Below are 21,038 nucleotides of genomic sequence, written 5' to 3'. Positions count from 1 at the left end.
GATGGATACTGTTCTCTCTAGGGTTGTACCCCTCTACCTTTTCTCTTTGCCAACCTTGTCCCTGCTATACTGTTTGATGATTTAATCTCAGCCCTTCATCTAAACTGAAGAAGCAAGCAGCTCTGATTCTTGATTTGCTTTACACACACACACACACACACACAAACACACTCCGTCACCACCATCACCACCAACAACAACAATTAGTCCCTATCAGAGGAGCAAGAACAATATTCCAGCTCATCTCCAGGCGAATAGTTCAAATGTCCTGGAGCTTGTTGGATCATCTTTTCTGCCTCCATTTCCACACCAACCAGAAGCGAATGGATAATAGATCTTATCTGCAAAACATCTCATTCTCACCTATGTCTCCCCATTTGTGTCTCACTTTCTGGAATCACACAGGGGCACCCACAGGGGCGATGGGGAGGGTGGCATGGGATGATGGTGGAGAGGAAGGTTAAATGTCAAAACCAGCCAGAGCCTTGAAGGCAAGAAGAACATTTTATAATTTGTCAAAAGAGCAAAGAAAAAGCTCTTAAGCATAGAAATGCCATGATCAAAGTATAATTTTCTAAATAACACTCTGTCTTTTGTACAGAGAATGATTGGTAAGTGGCAAAAGTAGATGCAGGGAGACCAAACAGCCAACATTCATTCAATATGTATTTTTGGGCATGAACACATGGTAAGAACAATGTCTCCAGACATTATAGAGACAATTGCAGAACAAACATGAATCCTGTCATGAGAAGTTTATGGTCTTAGAGTCTATTGCACTATCCAGGCAAATCATAGTGGTTGTTGGACCTGGGCTGGTGGAGTTGAGATAGGCTGGGACCTTGGACTCTTTACTGCAGTGCTTGCACCTGGACAAATATCTGCTCAAGCAACAGAATACAAAGAAACTATAAGGGACTAAACATAACTGCATTCACGTGTGCAGTTGGTGCAAATTATGAACAATAAGATACAGAAAAGTCAAAACCCAACTGCCATTTCTGAGGTCCCAGGAGCAAAAGCAGGGTACTGCGCATGATCCCTGCACAGAGCACCACCAAGGGGGTGGCAGACCACCTAAGCCACACCTCTGGCCCCTACTCTCACCCCATTTAAGGGACCAGCTCACCCCCACTCAGGGAGTGAGCAAGGGCACGTGTTACTTGTTTTTTTTCCCTTGTGCTGTAGCACGAGCCCCAATAAAGCCTTACCAGAATTCATCATCTGGCCTTTAGTTACTTTCTGTTAATTAAGGAGTCTAAGGACTCTAGTCAGTAATAAAGTGAGGATGAGGAAAAGTGGACAATGTTTTGTGTAATAGGTAAAATAAGACTGGTGATGGAGTGGTTATGATGAGCAAGAGAGGAAGGAATGAAAATGTCCTGGAGTGGTGGGCTTTAACACTGGCTGTGTAGCTCATCAGAAATGCAGATGTGTGATGGAAGAGGGCTGGAGGGATGGCCAACACAACTGTGTGCTCAACTCAGGGCATGCGAGTCTGATTCACAGTGTGGGCTCACAGCAAGCATTTTATTAATAAATCTGCAAGAGATTCCCTGTGACAATTTAATCTATGCAAAATATTTTGATGGGTTCCAGCCCAGGTAGCCATTGCTGTATTTGATGAAACTCTTCAAATCTCATCTGTAAGCATGGCTAATGAAGAAATGGAAGACACTGAAAGTCACGTCTTTTCATGACACCAACAAATGACCTACTTTCAGTTCCCCTTTATTCTTCCCCATCTTAAACTTCCCAAACAACTGTCCTCCAATCAATTTTGCCTTCCCACTTGCTATGGGCTGAATTGCGTCCCCCCAAATACTTCATGTTGAAGTCTCAACATTTAGGACCTCAGAATGTGACTATATTTGGAGACAGGGTTTAAAAAGTAATTAAGTTAAAATAGGTCATTAGGGTAGGCCCTAATCCAACATGACTTGTGTTCTTGTAAGAAGAAGAAATCAGACACACACAGAGACCATGTGAAGACACAAGGAGAGGACAGCCAACTACAAGCCAAGGAGAGAAGATGCAGAAGAAACCAACTCTTCTGACAACTTCATCTTGGACTTCTAGCCCCCAGGACTGTGAGAAAATTAATTTCTATTGTTTAAGCCTCCCAGTCTGTTGTACTTTGTTATGACAACCTTAGAAAACTAATCACTAATCTGGTCCTTCTTCTCCCTTACTCTCTCTCTCTCTCTCTCTCCCTCCCACACACACACACACACACACACACACACACACACGTGTTCTTACCACAATCTGCGAATGTTACATCCAGGTTGCTGGAGTGTTTCACATAATACCTTCATCCCTGGGTCTCCCAGGGTATTGCCACTGAGGTTCAATTCAGTGAGGTTCCAGTTATCGCTCAGGACTGAGAAGATGCCCCTGCAAATACTGGAAGTGAGATAGTTCACCAATCTAGAAATTGGAAGGAAGGAAGGACAGAAAACAAAGTCAATCTCTAAGAATAGCAAACTGAATCTAGGGGCCAGGAGTGGCTGACACCAGTTCAAAGGCCTCCTGGGAATTAAGAAATGAGTCACAGAACCAAAGATTGTGCACTGAGGAATGAAAAAGGCTAGAGGAGCCTTGGTAAGACTGTTCTACACACCTATGATTCAAAGAGCCTGTGATGAATGGATAAGGAAGATGTGATGTATACACACACACACACACAGACACCCCACAATGGAATACTACTCAGCCATAAAAAATAATGAAATTTTGTCATTTGCAACAACATGGATGGACTTGAGGGTATTAGCTAAGTGAAATAAGTGAAAGACAAATGCTATATGATATCACTTATATGTGGAATCTAAAAAATAATACAAATAAAGTTATTTACAAAACAGAAAGAGACTCACAGACATAGAAAACAAAGTTATGGTTACCAAAGTGGGGGGTAGGAATAAATTAGGAGGTTGGGATTAACATATACACTCTACTATATATAAAATAGATAACCAACAAGGACCTACTGTATAGCACAGGGAGCTATATTCAATATTTTGTAATAACCTATAAGGGAAAAGAATCTGAAAAAGAATATATATATATATATATACACATATATATTTATCTGAATCACTGCACTGTACACCTGAAACTAACATGACACTATAAATTAACTATACTTCAATTAAAGAAATAAAAATTAAAAACTAAATTAAATTTAAAAATAATGAAATTTTGTTGTAACAACATGGATGAGCTTAGAGGGTATTATGCTAAGTGAAATAAGTGAAAGACAAATACTGTATGATATCACTTATATGTGGAATCTAAAAAATAAAACAAACTAGTGAGTACAATGGAAAAGAAACAAACTCACAGATATAAAGCACAAACTAGTGGTTACCAGTAGGGAGAAGGAAGGGGGAGGAACAAGATCGGTGTAGGTGATTAAGAGGTACAAACTACTATGTGTAAAATAAACACAGTATAAAATGTTCATTGCAGCTCTATTTACAATAGCCAGGAGATGGAAACAACTTAAGTGTCCATCATCGGATGAATGGATAAAGAAGATGTGGCACATATATACAATGGAATATTACTCAGCCATAAAAAGAAACGAAATTGAGCTATTTGTAATGAGGTGGATAAACCTAGAGTCTGTCATACAGAGTGAAGTAAGTCAGAAAGAGAAAGACAAATACCATATGCTAACACATATATATGGAATTTAAGGAAAAAAATGTCATGAAGAACCTAGGGGTAAAACAGGAATAAAGACACAGACCTAGGGGGACCCTGGGAAGATGGCGGAAGAGTAAGACGCGGAGATCACCTTCCTCCCCACAGATACATCAGAAATTCATCTACACGTGGAACAACTCCTACAGAACACCTACTGAACGCTGACAGAAGACCTCAGACCCCCCAAAAGGCAAGAAACTCCCCACATACCTGGGTAGGGCAAAAGAAAAAAGAATAAACAGAGACAAAAGGATAGGGACGGGACCTGCACCAGTGGGAGGGAGCCGTGAAGGAGGAAAGGTTTCCACACACTACAAGCCCCTTCGCGGGCGGAGACTGCAGGTGGCGGAGGGGGAAAGCTTCGGAGTGGCGGAGGAGAGCACAGCAACAGGGGTGTGGAAGGCAAAGCGGAGAGATTCCGGCACAGAGGATCGGTGCCCTCAGGCACACACCAGCCCGAGAGGCTTGTCTGCTCGGCCGCTGGGGCGGGCGGGGCTGGGAGCTGAGGCTCGGGTATCGGCTTTCAGTCGGAGCGCAGGGAGAGGACTGGGGCTGGCGGCAGGAAGAGAGCCTGAAGGGGTTAGTGCACCACGGCTAGCCCGGAGGGAGTCCGGGGAAAGGGTCTGGAGCTGCCGAAGAGGCAAGAGGCTTTTTCTTCCCTTTTGTTTCCTGGTGCGCGAGGAGAGGGCATTAAGAGGGCTGCTTTGGGAAGCGCCGGAGACGGGCGCGAGCCGCGGCTAAAGGTGCGGACACCGGAGACGGGCGTGGGACGCTGGGGCTGCTGCTGCTGCCACCGCCGCGGGGCCTGTGTGCGAGCGCGGGTCACTGTCCACCCCGCCTTCCGGGGGGCCTGTGCACCCCGCCACTGCCGGGGTCCCGGAACCCGGGGACGGCTTTCCCGGGAAAGCGCACGGAGCGCCTCGGTCTGGTGCAACGTCACGCCGGCCTCTGCCGCCGCAGGCCCGCCCCACACTGCGCGCCCCTCCCTCCCCTCTGCCTGAGTGAGCCAGAGCCCCCGAATCAGCGGCTCCTTTAAACCCGTCCTGTCTGAGCGAAGAACGGACGCCCTCCGGCGACCTACGCGCAGAGGCGGGGCCAGGTCCAAGGCTGAGACCCGGGAGCTGTGAGAGCAGAGAAGAGACAGGGAAATCTCTCTGTGCAGCCTTGGAGGCAGCGGATTAAAGCTCCACGGTCCACTTGATGTGCCCTGCGTCTGTGGAGTGCATGAATGGACAGCGAATCATCCCAAATTGAGGAAGTGGACTTTGAGGACAAGATTTAAGACTTTCCCCCCTTTTCCTCTTTTTACAACGAATTATCCCAAATTAAGGAGGTGGACTTAGAGAGCAAGATTTCAGACTTCTCGCCCTTTTCCTCTTTTTACAACGAATTATCCCAAATTGAGGAGGTGGACTTGGAGAGCAACATTTTTGATTTTTCCCCCTGCTCTCTTTTTGTGAATGTGTATGTGTATTCTTCTGTGTAAGATTCTCTCTGTATAGCTTTGCTTCCACCATATGTCCCTGGGTTCTATCTGTCCGTTTTTTTTTCAATAATTACTTTTTAATTTTAATAACGCTACTATATTTCATACTTTATTCTATTTTACTTTACCTGCTCTTTCTTTTTTTCCTACCTTCCCTTCCTCCCTCCCTCCACCCCTCCTTTCCTTCTTTCTCTCTTTCTTTCCTTCCTCCCTCCCTCCCTTCTTCCTTTCACTCTTTCTTTTTCTTTCCTTCCTCCCTCCCTCCCTCCCACCCCTCTTCCTTTCACTTTCTTTTTCTTTCCTTCCTCCCTCCCTCCCTCCTGTCTTTCTTTCTTTCTTTCTTTCTTTCTTTCTTTCTTTCTTTCTTTTTCTTTCCTTCCTCCCTCCCTCCCTCCCTTCTTCCATTCACTCTTCCTTTTTCTATCATTCCTCCCTCTCTCCCTCCTTTCTTTCTTTCTTTCTTTCCATCCTTCCTCCCTCCCTCCCTCCTTTCTTTCTTTCTTTCTTTCCATCCTTCCTCACTCCCTCCCTTCTTTCTTTCTTCCTTCCTTCCTTTCTTTCCTTCTTCCTTTCTTTCTCTCTCTCTTTCTTTCTTCTACTAATTCTTTCTCTCTACTTTTTCTCCCTTTTATTCTAAGCCAGGTAGATGAAAGGCTCTTGGTGCTGCAGCCAGGAGTCAGTGCTGTGCCTCTGAAGTGGGAGAGCCAACTTCAGGACACAGGTCCACAAGAGACCTCCCAGCTCCACATAATATCAGGCAGTGAAAATCTCCCAGAGATCTCCATCTCAACAACAGCACCCAGCTTCAGTCAATGACCAGCAAACTACAGTGCTGGTCACCCTATGCCAAGCAACTAGCAAGGCAGGAACACAACCCCACCCATTAACAGAGAGGCTGCCTAAAAACATAATAAGGCCACAGGCACCCCAAAACACAGCACCAGACGTGGACCTGTCCACCAGAAAGACAAGATCGAGCCTCAACCACCAGATCACAGGCACTAGTCCCCCCCACCAGGAAGCCTACACAACATACTGAAACAACCTTAGCCACTGGGGACAGACACCAAAAACAACAGGAACTACGAATCTGCAGCCTGCAAAAAGGAGACCCCAAACACAGTAACATAAGCAAAATGAGAAGACAGAAAAACACACAGCAGGTGAAGGAGCAAGATAAAAACCTACCAGACCTAACAAATGAAGAGGTAATAGGCAGTCTACCTGAAAAAGAATTCAGAATAGTGATAGTAAAGATGATCCAAGATTCTATTTCCAAGATCCAAAATCTTAGAAATAGAATAGACAAAATGCAAGAAACAGTTAACAAGGACCTAGGAGAACTAAAGATGAATCAAGCATCGATTAAAAACACAATAAATGAAATGAAAAATACTCTAGATGGGATCAATAGCAGAATAACTGAGGCAGAAGAACGGATAAGTGAGGTGGAAGATAAAATAGTGGAAATAACTGCTGCAGAGCAAAATAAAGAAAAAAGAATGAAAAGAACAGAGGACAGTCTCAGAGACCTCTGGGACAACATTAAATGCACCAACATTCGAATTATAGGGGTTCCAGAAGAAGAAGAGAAAAAGAAAGGGACTGAGAAAATATTTGAAGAGATTATAGTTGAAAACTTCCCTAACATGGGAAAGGAAATAGTTAATCAAGTCCAGGAGGCACAGAGAGTCCCATACAGAATAAATCCAAGGAGAAATACGCCAAGACACATATTAATCAAACTGTCAAAAATTAAACACAAATCATATTAAAAGCAGCAAGGGAAAAAAAACAAATAACACACAAGGGAATCCCCATCAGGTTAACAGCTGATCTCTCAGCAGAAATTCTACAAGCCAGAAGGGAGTGGCAGGACATAATTAAAGTGATGAAGGAGAGAAACCTGCAACCAAGATTACTCTACCCAGCAAGGATCTCATTCAGATTTGATGGAGAAATTAAAACGTTTACAGACAAGCAAAAGCTGAGAGAGTTCAGCACCACCAAACCAGCTTTACAACAAATGCTAAAGGAACTTCTCTAGGCAAGAAACACAACAGAAGGAATATACCTACAATAACGAACCCAAAGCAATTAAGGAAATGGGAATAGGAACATACATACCAATAATTACCTTAAATGTAAATGGACTAAATGCTCCCTCCAAAAGACACAGGTTGGCTGAATGGATACAAAAACAAGACCCATATATATGCTTTCTACAAGAGACCCACTTCAGACCTAGAGACACATACAGATTGAAAGTAAGGGGATGGAAAAAGATATTCCATGCAAATGGAAATCAAAAGAAAGCTGGAGTAGCAATTCTCATATCAGACAAAATAGACTTTAAAATAAAGACTATCAGAAGAGACAAAGAAGGACACTACATAATGATCAAGGGATCGATCCAAGAAGAAGATATAACAATTGTAACTATTTATGCACCCAACATAGGAGCACCTCAATACATAAGGCAAATACTAACAGCCATAAAAGGGGAAATCGACAGTAACACATTCATAGTAGGGGACTTTAACACCCCACTTTCACCAATGGACAGATCATCCAAAATGAAAATAAATAAGGAAACACAAGCTTTAAATGATACATTAAACAAGATGGACTTAATTGATATTTATAGGACATTCCATCCAAAAACAACAGAATACACAGTTTTCTCAAGTGCTCATGGAACATTCTCCAGGATAGATCATATCTTGGGTCACAAATCAAGTCTTGGTAAATTTAAGAAAATTGAAATTGTATCAAGTATCTTTTCCGACCACAATGCTATGAGACTAGTCATCAATTACAGGAAAAGATCTGTAAAAAATACAAACACATGGAGGCTAAACAATACACTACTCAATAACGAAGTGATCACTGAAGAAATCAAAGAGGAAATTAAAAAATACCTAGAAACAAATGACAATGGAGACACGATGACCCAAAACCTATGGGACGCAGCAAAAGCAGTTCTAAGGGGGAAGTTTATAGCAATACAATCCCACCTTAAGAAACAGGAAACATCTCGAGCAAACAACCTGACCCTGCACCTAAAGCAATTAGAGAAAGAAGAACAAAAAACCCCCAAAGCTAGCAGAAGGAAAGAAATCATAAAGATCAGATCAGAAATAAATGAAAAAGAAATGAAGGAAATGATAGCAAAGATCAATAAAACTAAAAGCTGGTTCTTTGAGAAGATAAACAAAATAGACAAACCATTAGCCAGACTCATCAAGAAAAAAAGGGAGAAGACTCAAATCAATAGAATTAGAAATGAAAAAGGAGAAGTCACAACTGACACTGCAGAAATACAAAAGATCATGAGAGATTACTACAAGAAACTCTATGCCAATAAAATGGACAACCTGGAAGAAATGGACAAATTCTTAGAAATGCACAACCTGCCAAGACTGAATCAGGAAGAAATAGAAAATATGAATAGACCAATCACAAGCACTGAAATTGAAACTGTGATTAAAAATCTTCCAACAAACAAAAGCCCAGGACCAGATGGCTTCACAGGTGAATTCTATCAAACATTTAGAGAAGAGCTAACACCCATCCTTCTCAAACTCTTCCAAACAATTACAGAGGAAGGAACACTCCCAAACTCATTCTATGAGGCCACCATCACCTTGATACCAAAACCAGGCAAGGATGTCACAAAGAAAGAAAACTACAGGCCAATATCACTGAACATAGATGCAAAAATGCTCAACAAAATACTAGCAAACAGAATCCAACAGCACATTAAAAGGATCATACACCATGATCAAGTGGGGTTTATTCCAGGAATGCAAGGATTCTTCAATATATGCAAATCAATCAATGTGATACACCATATTAACAAGTTGAAGGAGAAAAACCATATGATCATCTCAATAGATGCAGAGAAAGCTTTCGACAAAATTCAACACCCATTTATGATAAAAACCCTGCAGAAAGTAGGCATAGAGGGAACTTTCCTCAACATAATAAAGGCCATATATGACAAACCCACAGCCAACATTGTCCTCAATGGTGAAAAACTGAAACCATTTCCACTAAGATCAGGAACAAGACAAGGCTGCCCACTCTCACCACTCTTATTCAACTTAGTTTTGGAAGTTTTAGCCACAGCAATCAGAGGAGAAAAGGAAATAAAAGGAATCCAAATTGGAAAAGAAGAAGTAAAGCTGTCACTGTTTGCAGATGACACGATACTATACATAGAGAATCCTAAAGATGCTACCAGAAAACTACTAGAGCTAATCAATGAATTTGGTAAAGTAGCAGGATACAAAATTAATGCACAGAAATCTCTGGCATTCCTGTACACTAATGATGAAAAATCTGAAAATGAAATCAAGAAAACACTCCCATTTACCATTGCAACAAAAAGAATAAAATATCTAGGAATAAACCTACCCAAGGAGACAAAAGACCTGTATGAAGACAATTATAAGACACTGATGAAAGAAATTAAAGATGATACAAATAGATGGAGAGATATACCATGCTCCCGGATTGGAAGAATCAATATTGTGAAAATGACTCTACTACCCAAAGCAATCTACAGATTCAATGCAATCCCTATCAAACTACCACTGGCATTTTTCACAGAACTAGAACAAAAAATTTCAAAATTTGTTTGGAAAAACAAAAGACCCCGAATAGCCAAAGCAATCTTGAGAATGAAAAACGGAGCTGGAGGAATCAGGCTCCCTGACTTCAGACTATACTACAAAGCTACAGTAATCAAGACAGTGTGGTACTGGCACAAAAACAGAAAGATAGATCAATGGAACAGGATAGAAAGCCCAGAGATAAACCCACGCACATATGGTCAACTTATCTTTGATAAAGGAGGCAGGAATGTACAGTGGAGAAAGGACAGCCTCTTCAATAAGTGGTGCTGGGAAAACTGGACAGGGACATGTCAAAGTATGAGACTAGATCATTCCCTAACACCATACACAAAAATAAGCTCAAAATGGATTAAAAACCTAAATGTAAGGCCAGACACTATGAAACTCTTAGAGGAAAACATAGGCAGAACACTGTATGACATAAATCACAGCAAGATCCTTTTGGACCCACCTCCTAGAGAAATGGAAATAAAAACAAAGATAAACAAATGGGACCTAATGAAACTTCAAAGCTTTTGCACAGCAAAGGAAACCATAAACAAGACCAAAAGACAACCCTCAGAATGGGAGAAAATATTTGCAAATGAAGCAACTGACAAAGGATTAATCTCCAAAATTTATAAACAGCTCATGCAGCTCAATAGCAAAAAAACAAACAACCCAATCCAAAAATGGGCAGAAGACTTAAATAGGCATTTCTCCAAAGAAGATATACAGACTGCCAACAAACACATGAAAGAATGCTCAACATCATTAATCATTAGAGAAATGCAAATCAAAACTACAATGAGATATCATCTCACACCAGTCAGAATGGCCATCATCAAGAAATCTAGAAACAATAAATGCTGGAGAGGGTGTGGAGAAAAGGGAACACTCTTGCACTGCTGGTGGGAATGTGAATTGGTACAGCCACTATGGAGAACAGTATGGAGGTTCCTTAAAAAACTACAAATAGAACTACCATATGACCCAGCAATCCCACTACTAGGCATATACCCTGAGAAAACCATAATTCAAAAAGAGACATGTACCAAAATGTTCATTGCAGCTCTATTCACAATAGCCCAGAGCTGGAAACAACCTAAGTGTCCATCATCGGATGAATGGATAAAGAAGATGTGGCACATATATACAATGGAATATTACTCAGCCATAAAAAGAAACGAAACTGAGCTATTTGTAATGAGGTGGATAGACCTAGAGTCTGTCATACAGAGTGAAGTAAGTCAGAAAGAGAAAGACAAATACCGTATGCTGACACATATATATGGAATTTTAAAAAAATGTCATGAAGAACCTAGGGGTAAAACGGGAATAAAGACACAGACCTACTTGAGAATGGACTTGAGGATATGGGGAGGGGGAAGGGTAAGCTGTGACAAAGCGAAAGAGAGGCATGGACATATATACACTACCAAACATAAGGTAGATAGATAGTGGGAAGCAGCCGCAGAGCACAGGGAGATCTGCTCGGTGCTTTGTGACCACCTGGAGGGGTGGGATGGGGAGGGTGGGAGGGAGGGAGATGCATGAGGGAAGGGATGTGGGAACAGATGTATATGTATGACTGATTCACTTTGTTATAAAGCAGAAACTAATTAAAAAAAGCATTAAAAAAATTTAAAAATTTTTTAAAAATTAAAAAAATAAAAAGAAACCTCAAAATGGAAAAAAACAAAACAAAACAAAACAAAAATGTCATGAAGAACCTAGGGGTAAAACGGGAATAAAGACACAGACCTACTTGAGAATGGACTTGAGGATATGGGGAGGGGGAAGGGTAAGCTGTGACAAAGCGAAAGAGCGGCATGGACATATATACACTACCAAACGTAAGGTAGATAGCTAGTGGGAAGCAGCCAAATAGCACAGAGAGATCAGCTCGGTGCTTTGTGACCTCCAGGAGGGGTGGGATAGGGAGGGTGGGAGGGAGGGAGACGCAAGAGGGAAGTGATATGGGAACAGATGTATATGTATAACTGATTCACTTTGTTATAAAGCAGAAACTAATACACCATTGTAAAGCAATTATACTCCAATAAAGATGTAAAAAAAAGAATACATTGTACAACACAAGGAATATAGACAATATTTTATAATAACTATAAATGGAATGTAACCTTTAAAAATTGTGAATCACTATGCTATACACCTGAAACTTATATAATATTGTACATCAACTATAACTCAATAAAAAATAATAACAAAATTAAAAGTAAAAAACAATTAAGAAAGAGCCTGTGACTTTGGCTGACTGTGAATACCCTCTGGCCCTTCCCTCAGGCATCCTTCTCCTCCCTCAACAGTCGGCTCTCCTGCCCATGGCCCTGGACACTCTGCTAAGTGACCCAGAGACCAGTTCTCACATTGGCTGCACAATAGCATGAGCAGTGCTCTCGAAAATCCCTAGGCCAGGCCATAGGAATAAAGTCAGAATCTCTGAGGTGGGACCAAGCATACTGATATTTTTAAGACTTCCAGGTGCTTCATGACATTTTTTTTCTTAGATTCCATATATATGCGTCAGCATACAGTATTTGTTTTTCTCTTTCTGACTTACTTCACTCTGTATGACAGACTCCAGGTCCATCCACCTCACTACAAATAACTCAATTTCGTTTCTTTTTACGGCTGAGTAATATTCCATTGTATATATGTGCCACATCTTCTTTATCCATTCATCCGATGATGGACACTTAGGTTGCTTCCATCTCCTGGCTATTGTAAATAGAGCTGCAATGAACATTTTGGTACATGACTCTTTTTGAATTATGGTTTTCTCAGGGTATATGCCCAGTAGTGGGATTGCTGGATCATATGGTAGTTCTATTTGTAGTTTTTTAAGGAACCTCCATACTGTTCTCCATAGTGGCTAAAGCAGAAACTAACACACCATTGTACAGCAATTATACTCCAATAAAAATGTTAAAAAAAAAAGATTTCCAGGTGATTTCAAAGTTCAGCTCTTGTTAAAATGCAGATTCTGACTCCATGGATCTAGGATCAGGCCTGCAGTCCTGTACTTCTAACAGGCACCAGGTGGATGCCCATGCTCCTGGCCCTTCGAAGGCTCTAGAACACGCAAAGCAAGCTCCTGCCCTCAGAAGAAGGTAGCTGTCATCTAGCAAGATGGGCATCAGGCTTTTCATCAGGAGTTTTAGTCTGAGTCTCCGCCAGCCTTCCTCACAGCTGTGTGATCTTTGTCAGATGTCTTGTTTACTCAGCTTCAATTTTAGAGCACTAGAGAGCAGATCCTTTTCTCTTAGTCCCCCTCTCTCTTTCTCTCCCTCTCCCATCTTCTTTCTAGCTATTCTGAACTATTTGCCATTGTCAAAATGTACCCTGCTTTCCCACCTCCCACCCTTTGAACCCACTGTTCCCTCAATCTGGGCTGCCCTTTGCACATTCATGGCTCTCTCATGCCCCATCGTTCAGGGTCCGGCTGTTCAAGGGCTCCACCCATGTGCTTCAGGTGCACTCCACCAGTGCTCTTGCCAAAGCCCATCCTCTCTACCAACTGCCCTTGTTTCCTGCTTGTCCCCACAACCCAACTGTAAGTCGCTGTGAGCAGGACCTTGGTCTTAGCCACCACTGAAACCCCAGCGGGTGGTCCTTGATGACCCGACAGTAAATAGAAAAGTCATCCTGGTAGTGGTGCTGAGGCAAAGAGAGGGAGCTGAAAATGTATTGCTGCCAGTGAAAGGCTCAGCTCTCTTTCTCCTTAATTTTGTCCTATGTCAAGTGTCTTCTATAGCGGTTAAACCCAAGCATTCACAGAGCAGCCACCTCCCCACAGCCACTGTAGCAGTGGCAGTTTCTGTGCAAGGACTTAGAAGTCAAGGAACTCAATCCCTTCACTGTACACACACAGCAACTGGCGTCCAAACCCCTAGCAAGTGGGTGAACAGACCCTGAAGGGGGTGCTGTTGATGAATGCCTGGCTGCAAACACAAGGTGGGGGCCTTGGAGCACTCTCTCCTTTCCAGCCCTATTTCCCTCGATTTCCCCTCATTGGTTTTTCCAGTGAAACCATATCCCTCCCCATTTTCTCCAACATAAGTACTCTTCCTCAGACCATATTCATGCTTTCTTCATACAAGAACCCATTGCACAAATCCCTTTACCTTCTCTTCCACTCACGCACATCCTATCAGTCCTTCACGGCAGGCTCAAACTTCACTCCTCCAATAAACCTCCCCCAAGCATCCAACACTGAGGGCCCTCTGTCCTCTGTGTTCCTGGGCAGAGTCAAAGGGGTTGTTTTGCCCCTTAGGTACTGATAGGGTATTATGCACTAAAGCCCCAAGTACTTTACAAGCAATTTGAGTTTATGAACATTTTTATTCCATTCTTTCCCCCACAGAATGCCTTGTGCTAAATTGGCATCCACCAAACATTTGCTTTTTGTTTCATTGGCTTTTTTCTCATGGCGTTTGTCCACCTACCCTTTCTCTACTAGTCAATATATGCCAATGAAGGAGTCTGGTAGAAATGAGTGGTGGTGGCATTATTATGTAGCTGTGGCAACTGTATTTGCAAGACAGTTGAGAAGGAAGGAGAGAGAGCAAGTGCCAAGAGATAGGTGGTTAGAAAATAGAAGACATATACTACCACCTGCCTGAAGCAGAATCTCCTTACCGCTGAGGATATGCAACATGAGGATCAGAGAGGACACAATTGTTCACATCAGAGTGTTGAACTTCCTCCTCTTCCTCCTCCTCCTCTTCCTCCTCCTCCTCCTTGGATGAGTTACGGAGCAATCTCAGGGAAAGTGATTCCATGTGGCGACAGTTCTCAATACAAAAAGAAGAAACCACATGGTCCATTCTGGTGGAGAGCTTGATCTCAATTTTGGGGAAATAGACCATGGCCCTTTGCACAAAGTCCTCCTCCTGCATCTCATACAAACAGTAGAACAATTCCAGCTGGCTGGGCTCAATCTGTAGCATCTTGCCTTTGGCTTTTGTTTCAATCCATTTTAGCAACTCCAGCCTGATTTTCTGAGAGATCTTGCAACTCAGTTTTTTCTCCAAGTAGGAGGTTCTCTCCTGGTTTATAAGGCCAAAGAGAAAGCGGACAACAAAAATCAGATACCCTTTTTCAAACTTGCCATAGTTTTCGAGAAGGACCCTCACATCTCGGTTGGGAAGCTTCAAAGTACTCCGCTGCATGTTCCTCATCTCCCCCTGATTCTCCTCTTCCAGCAGATAGTACATGGCAGCAAAGAACTCCTGGAAAGTCATGTGGATGAAGCTGTAGAATTTCTCACAGTCCACTTCCTTTTGGAATAGGTTCATCCTCAAGAAAGCAGACACATCTGCCTTCTGCAGGCCATGATTCCTGAGATCACACTCCTCAAACAGGATTTTCTGGTTCCAGATTCCATCTGCAGCCAATGAACAGAGACCCCAGAGGGTGGCAGAGTTGTGGTGCCCCTGGCTCCCTCCTTGGGATTGCAACAAACTGGAGAGGAAGAATATATACACTGCAGTGGTGGTCTTGGATGTCCGAGCAAGACTCTTGCCACTGTCCATCTGCTGTTTCAGCCCAGTGCACACAATCCAGCAGACCAGGGGAATAAAGCACATGGTGAAGAGGATCTCATTCTCCTGAATCAGCCTGAAGGCTTCCCTTGCTTGCTGCTCATCTGAGAAATACTTAAAGAAATATTCCTTCTTTTTGACCTCTGAGAAACCCAGGATCTCCACATGACGAGCCCGGCCCAGCAAGTGCTGAAGTTTCTCCAGGGCCACAGGTCTTGTGGTGATGAGCAGAGAGGCCTCGGGAAGCAGACTTTTTCTGATGAGGCTGCTCAGGAGAATGTCTCCCCGCTCCACCTTCTGCCAATTCGTGCAGAGTGTTTCTGTATGCTCATCAAAGGCACCTTGAAGCTCATCAAAACCATCCATAAGGAAGAGGATCCTGGAAGGCTTGCTCACAATCTTGCCTATGGGTGGGTTTGGGCCAGGGCAGCAGCTGGCGATCAGGTCCCCCAGGCTCCTCTGCATCCCAAGGCTCACCTCCCGACAGTGAATGTAAAACAAATAGTCAAATTTGTCCTGGTAAAGTTCCTCTGACGCCCAGTCCAACATGATCTTCCTGGCCAGTATTGTTTTCCCAATGCCCGCTGCTCCCTGGAATACCACCGTGTGCACAGGCTCAGAGTGTGGGTCCTCAGGATCAAAAAGCAATTCCAAGTTCATGGAACTCACGGGGCCATCCCGCATCTTGGCTGAGGTCCTACCAATGGCCAGGAGCTCATGCTCTCTCTCCTGCTGGCTCCGGTGTTCCTTGATGAGACGCAGCCTGGTGAAGCGTTTGTTGAGGTTCACGCTCTCACCCAGACGGGCATTCCTGTCTTTGATACACTGGAATCTACTTTTCACATATTTTCTGTACTTCTTACAGTAATCTGTGGCAGAGACAGAAAGTTAGATTTTGGAAGAAGCCTGAGCACATCCACCAGAGATGAGCTATCAACAAGGGCCGGTGGTCTATAAGGAATGGTAACTGGAATTGAGGAATGGGGGTTGCAGTTTCTCTCCACTGCCTGGGTATGAACAGCCCCAGAAAATCTAGGGTGTCAAAATCTTCCTAGACACGGTTAAACAAAAGAACAGCAAAGCACCATATGAACTGGCCCTGGCCAGAAGATCCTTTTTATTCAATCTTACTCCTTTAGGTAGTCTACAGCTCATGCCTGATAAAACCTGAAACACTCAATTGCCTCCCCTTGGTTCTGGGACTCCAAGGAGCCATGCAAACATGAATCTATTTCTTAAGCTGAAGTGGATTTCCTGAGACAGGACTTTTCACCCCAAGGGGCAGGAACATGTTAGGATCACCAAGTTATCCACCTTCCTAGCTTCAAGTACCTACAGAACCAGGTCTCCAAACCCAACTAGAAGTGCCACCCCCATTGCTTACCTTTCTTTTTTTTTTTACAAATAGAGATTCTGGAAAGGTACCCCAGTAAACCCATCCACTCCTCTTCAAGGCTTTCCTCCTGGCTTATCACAGAAACATTTGCATTGTCTGAGAGTAAAAGGAAGAAAAATTCAAAGTGTCAAAACCCAGGACTCCTGATTAAAGTGGTCATTGAGATCCAATATCTAACACCTGGCACAGGTCAAAGGCACCTGCCCTGAACATTCCTAAACCAGAATACAGCTCAGTTGAACGTCCAGTTGGGGGCATTCCTGTACTCCTAATTTCAAAGCAATGGATACCACCCAGAATTATGTCCACACTGTATCCAGTCTTGGAATCTGTCTCCCAAGCCTGGAAATCAAACAGTAAACATGTGAGGCATCAAGGTTTCTTATCCTCATTTGTCTTTGGCAGACTGCCTCCCTGGTGCTCTGGTTTTAAGGCCATCCCACACACTTTCCAATATCCTCAAGATGGCTAAAGGCCAGCAATATCATCCTTCCTTGACTCCAAACACCTGAAATTCATCTTACCCATATCCTGAGTCTTCAAGAGTAAGAATAACCAATCTGGCTTATGTCTATTTCTCTATTTCAGTATTCAGAATCCTGGCTGACTTTAGATTCACCTAGAAAGCTTTAAAAACACTGATTCCAGGACTCCACCCCCAGTGATCCTTTGTCAGTTCTCTGAGGTGGAGCCCAGGCACCACTATATTTTAAAAGCTCCAACATGCATCCACAGTTGAGAATCACAGATCTAAACAATCAGTGAAAAACATATTCCAAAGAAGCATCTTATAGGAGAAATTAGACACAGTAGAACAAGAGCTAGGCACCAAGGGAAACACATGGGACAGAAAACTTTAGGTGGGCAGGAACCGAAGAGCTACATAAAGGATTCCTGATAGGTGTCTACTTATTCTGAATGGCAATGCTGTTAATCCAACACACACAAAACCACAAAACAAAATCTAAACATTAACTCAAACCAAGACTAAAATTAATTCTTACCTAAAACCTAACCCTAGCCAGTACCCCCCATAAAAACAAAAAACTTCTAACCCTAGTTATAATTCCTCCACCCCAAAACCCAGATGTAGAAGCCAAATGGCACAGTGGTTAAGAGCCAGGCTTCCACCAAAGACACACTTGGCATTGAATCCCAGTCTTCGCTCTGATTAGAACAGAGTCATGGACAACCAAAACCTTTTCCAGGCTCACTTCACATGGTTGTGCAACCAATCTCCAGAATTATTTTTCATCTTGTAAAAATGAAACTCTATACCCATTTAACAACAATTCTCATTCCCTATTCCCTGCAGCCCCTGGCAACCACCAGGGGTTGTGACTGGCTTATTTCACTCAGTATAATAAAACTGAAAGTTCATTTGAAAAAGCACAGGCTTCCTGGGGTTCTTGTGAAGAATGAATAAAATCCACAAAAACTGCTTAGTGAACTACTTCTGCCACTATGATTATTATACTTTAAAAAGGTTACTGAGTATGTAAGTACTGACACATTTATAACTGTGTTATTATACGCAATTTGTTTATAACATCCCACTGGTGTATGCCCTTGCCCTCATGTCCCCATATTATTTTTATCTCCCTCAATAGACCCATATTGCTTCCCCAGTTCACCGTGCTTCTGACCTGATGATTCATTTTTTTTGCCAGTATAAATACATTTTAATTGACTTTAGACATGCCAATATGGACAGTACCAGGTTGGAAGAAAAAACAGGGTAAACAGGGTAAACATTCATTAGAAAACAGAAGTTTAAATATATAAAACTGTCTTCAAATCGCATGGATATACTACATACACACCACCATTTTTGTCTGACCATTTCAGAAACGCTGATTCATTTTTATTCCCCCTTTCCGCTAGCTCAACATCATCATCCTGTGATTTTCTAGATTCCTCTGAGCCCATCCCTGTACCCTTCCCTTGCTCAGAACCAGAGCCAGAAGGAAGAACCTCACCCTCAGCATGTCCACAAGGATGAAGAGTATTTCTTTGATCATTCCAACACCCAAAGTAATGCCCATAGGAAAAGCTTTTCCCAAGAAATTACATAGCTCTATAAGGTGAGAGATGATTGCCCCCCGAGCCATGGGAAGCAGAGATTCAAGTTTGTTGACTAAGCAGTCAGACACATGAGGAGCTAGATGGGGACCTGGAGGAAGTTTCAGGCACAGGGGAGATTTGGATAAAGTGTAACTAATCAGAGAAGATTCCTAGTGGTATGTGAGCCCTGACTTAGGTTTTTAAATGAGTTAGAAAAAAGTAAACTGCTTTCCTCCATCTTCTCATAGCACTATCATGAGAAGAAAAAAGAAGATGAAACCAAGATAATAAAACAAGTGATTAAAAAACAAACATACTGGGCTTCCCTGGTGGCACAGTGGTTAAGAATCCGCCTGCTAATGCCGGGGTCGCGGGTTCGATCCCTGGTCCAGGAAGATCCCACATGCCGCAGAGCAACTAAGCCCGTGCACTACAAGTACTGAGCCTCCGCTCTAGAGCCCACGAGCCACAACTACTGAGCCCAAGTGCTACAACTACTGAAGCCCATGCACCTAGACCCTGTGCTCCGCAACAAGAGAAGCCACCGCTGTGAGAAGCCCGCGCACTGCAACAAAGACCCAACACAGCCAAAAAATAAATTAATTAATTAAATTTAAACAGACAAACAAAACAAACAAACATACTAACTTTGATTTGTCAAAGGATACCATCGACAGAGTGAAAAGGCAACCCATAGAATGGGAGAAAAATTTGCAAATCATATATCTGATGAGAGGTTAATATCCAGGATATATAAAGAACTCCTACAAGTCAACAACAAAAAAGACAAACAACCCAATTAAAACATGGGAAAGGGACTTGAACAGGCATTTCTCCAAAGATAAACAAATGACTAACAAGCACATGAGAAGGTGCTCATGTCACTCGTCAATAGGGAAATGCAAGTCAAAACCACAATGAGATACCATCTCACACCCATTAGGACTGCTACTATCAAAAAAATATAAGTATATATATAAAATAAGTGTTGGTAAGGATGTGGAGAAATTAGAACAATTGTACACTGCTAGTGGGAGTGTGAAATGATGCAGCCATTACGGAAAACATTCCTCAAAAAATTAAACTAGAATTACCATGTAATCCAGTAATTCCACTTCTGGGCATATACCCAAAAGAATTGAAATCAAGGTCTCAAAGAGATTTGTACAGCCATGTTCATAGCAGCATTATTCACAATAATCAAAAGCTAGAAGCAACCAGAAAGTCCATTGATGGATGAATGGATGAACAAACTGTGGTATATACATACCACAAAATATTATTCCACCTTAGAAAGGAATGAAATCCTGCCATATGTGACAACATGGGTGAAGCTTGAGGATGTTTATGCTGAGTGAAATAAGCCAGACACAAAAAGACAAATACTGTATGGTTCCACTTATAAAAGGTACTGGAATAGTCAAATTCATAGAAACAGAAAGAGGTTGCCAGGGGCTGAGGGAAGGGTAGAATGAGGAATAGTTGTTTAATGGATACAGAGTTTTGCAAGATGAAAAGATTTCTGGAGATCGATTGCACAAAAGTGTGAATGTGCTTAACACCAATGAATCATACACTTTAAAATGGTTGACAGTAAGTTTTATATTATATGTATCTTATCACAATTTAAAAAAATATACTGTCTTCCTTCCACTCACCCCATTCTGGCTCATCCCTCTTAGCTTTCTCGTAAAGGTCTCTCCTGTTGATTGCAGCAAAAATCCACTTGGCCATGGCCCATGCTTTCTCCTCTCCATTGAAATCAATCATCAGAGTGGCTAGATCCACGTGATCTGCTTTCTCTGTCTGACCCCGAGGAAGTGACGTGCAGCCCTTCTGACTAGGATAGTCTTCTAAGTGCATCTTGAATTTCTTAAAGTCTATGTCTTCCAGATCCTCCAGGTAACGAGCCAGCTTGCAGCGGACGCTTGCCATGCTCATCTGCAGCCCTGGTCAGAGTCCTTGGGCATAGGTCCACACTGGGGAACCGGGTGGTGAAAACAGCATATGGATAAGAAGTCTTTTAAGAAGTCTACCCTCAGAGAGAACTAAACTGTCAAAAACCCAGAAGATTGAAAGGAAAAAGAAAATCACCAGACTCTAACGAGTTGCCATCTTTAGTTTTGAAAAGTGAGTCAAATACTTACCAGAGAGTTTTCCTATTGACTTGACCCAGGAGTGTGTCCTGAGCC

General features: G+C 42.5%; 1 protein-coding gene across 1 annotated transcript in view; it reads right to left on the bottom strand.

The window, feature by feature from the left end:
• NLRP3 (NLR family pyrin domain containing 3) overlaps positions 1-20,787 on the bottom strand; it is a gene marked incomplete at both ends in the record, with an annotated part of 64,421 nt that extends 43,634 nt beyond the window's left edge. The window contains 4 exons of the mRNA XM_079703591.1: positions 2,263-2,430; positions 14,482-16,255; positions 16,771-16,878; positions 20,505-20,787. Coding sequence (XP_079559717.1) covers positions 2,263-2,430; positions 14,482-16,255; positions 16,771-16,878; positions 20,505-20,787 — 2,333 coding nt within the window. The remainder of the gene's footprint in view (positions 1-2,262; positions 2,431-14,481; positions 16,256-16,770; positions 16,879-20,504) is intronic.
• Positions 20,788-21,038: the final 251 nt, after the last annotated feature.

Source organism: Hyperoodon ampullatus (assembly GCF_949752795.1).
Source record: "Hyperoodon ampullatus genome assembly, chromosome: 4".
NCBI lineage: Eukaryota > Metazoa > Chordata > Mammalia > Artiodactyla > Ziphiidae > Hyperoodon > Hyperoodon ampullatus.
Note: the sequence above shows the minus strand (reverse complement) of the source record. Positions and strands in the feature narration are given on the sequence as shown.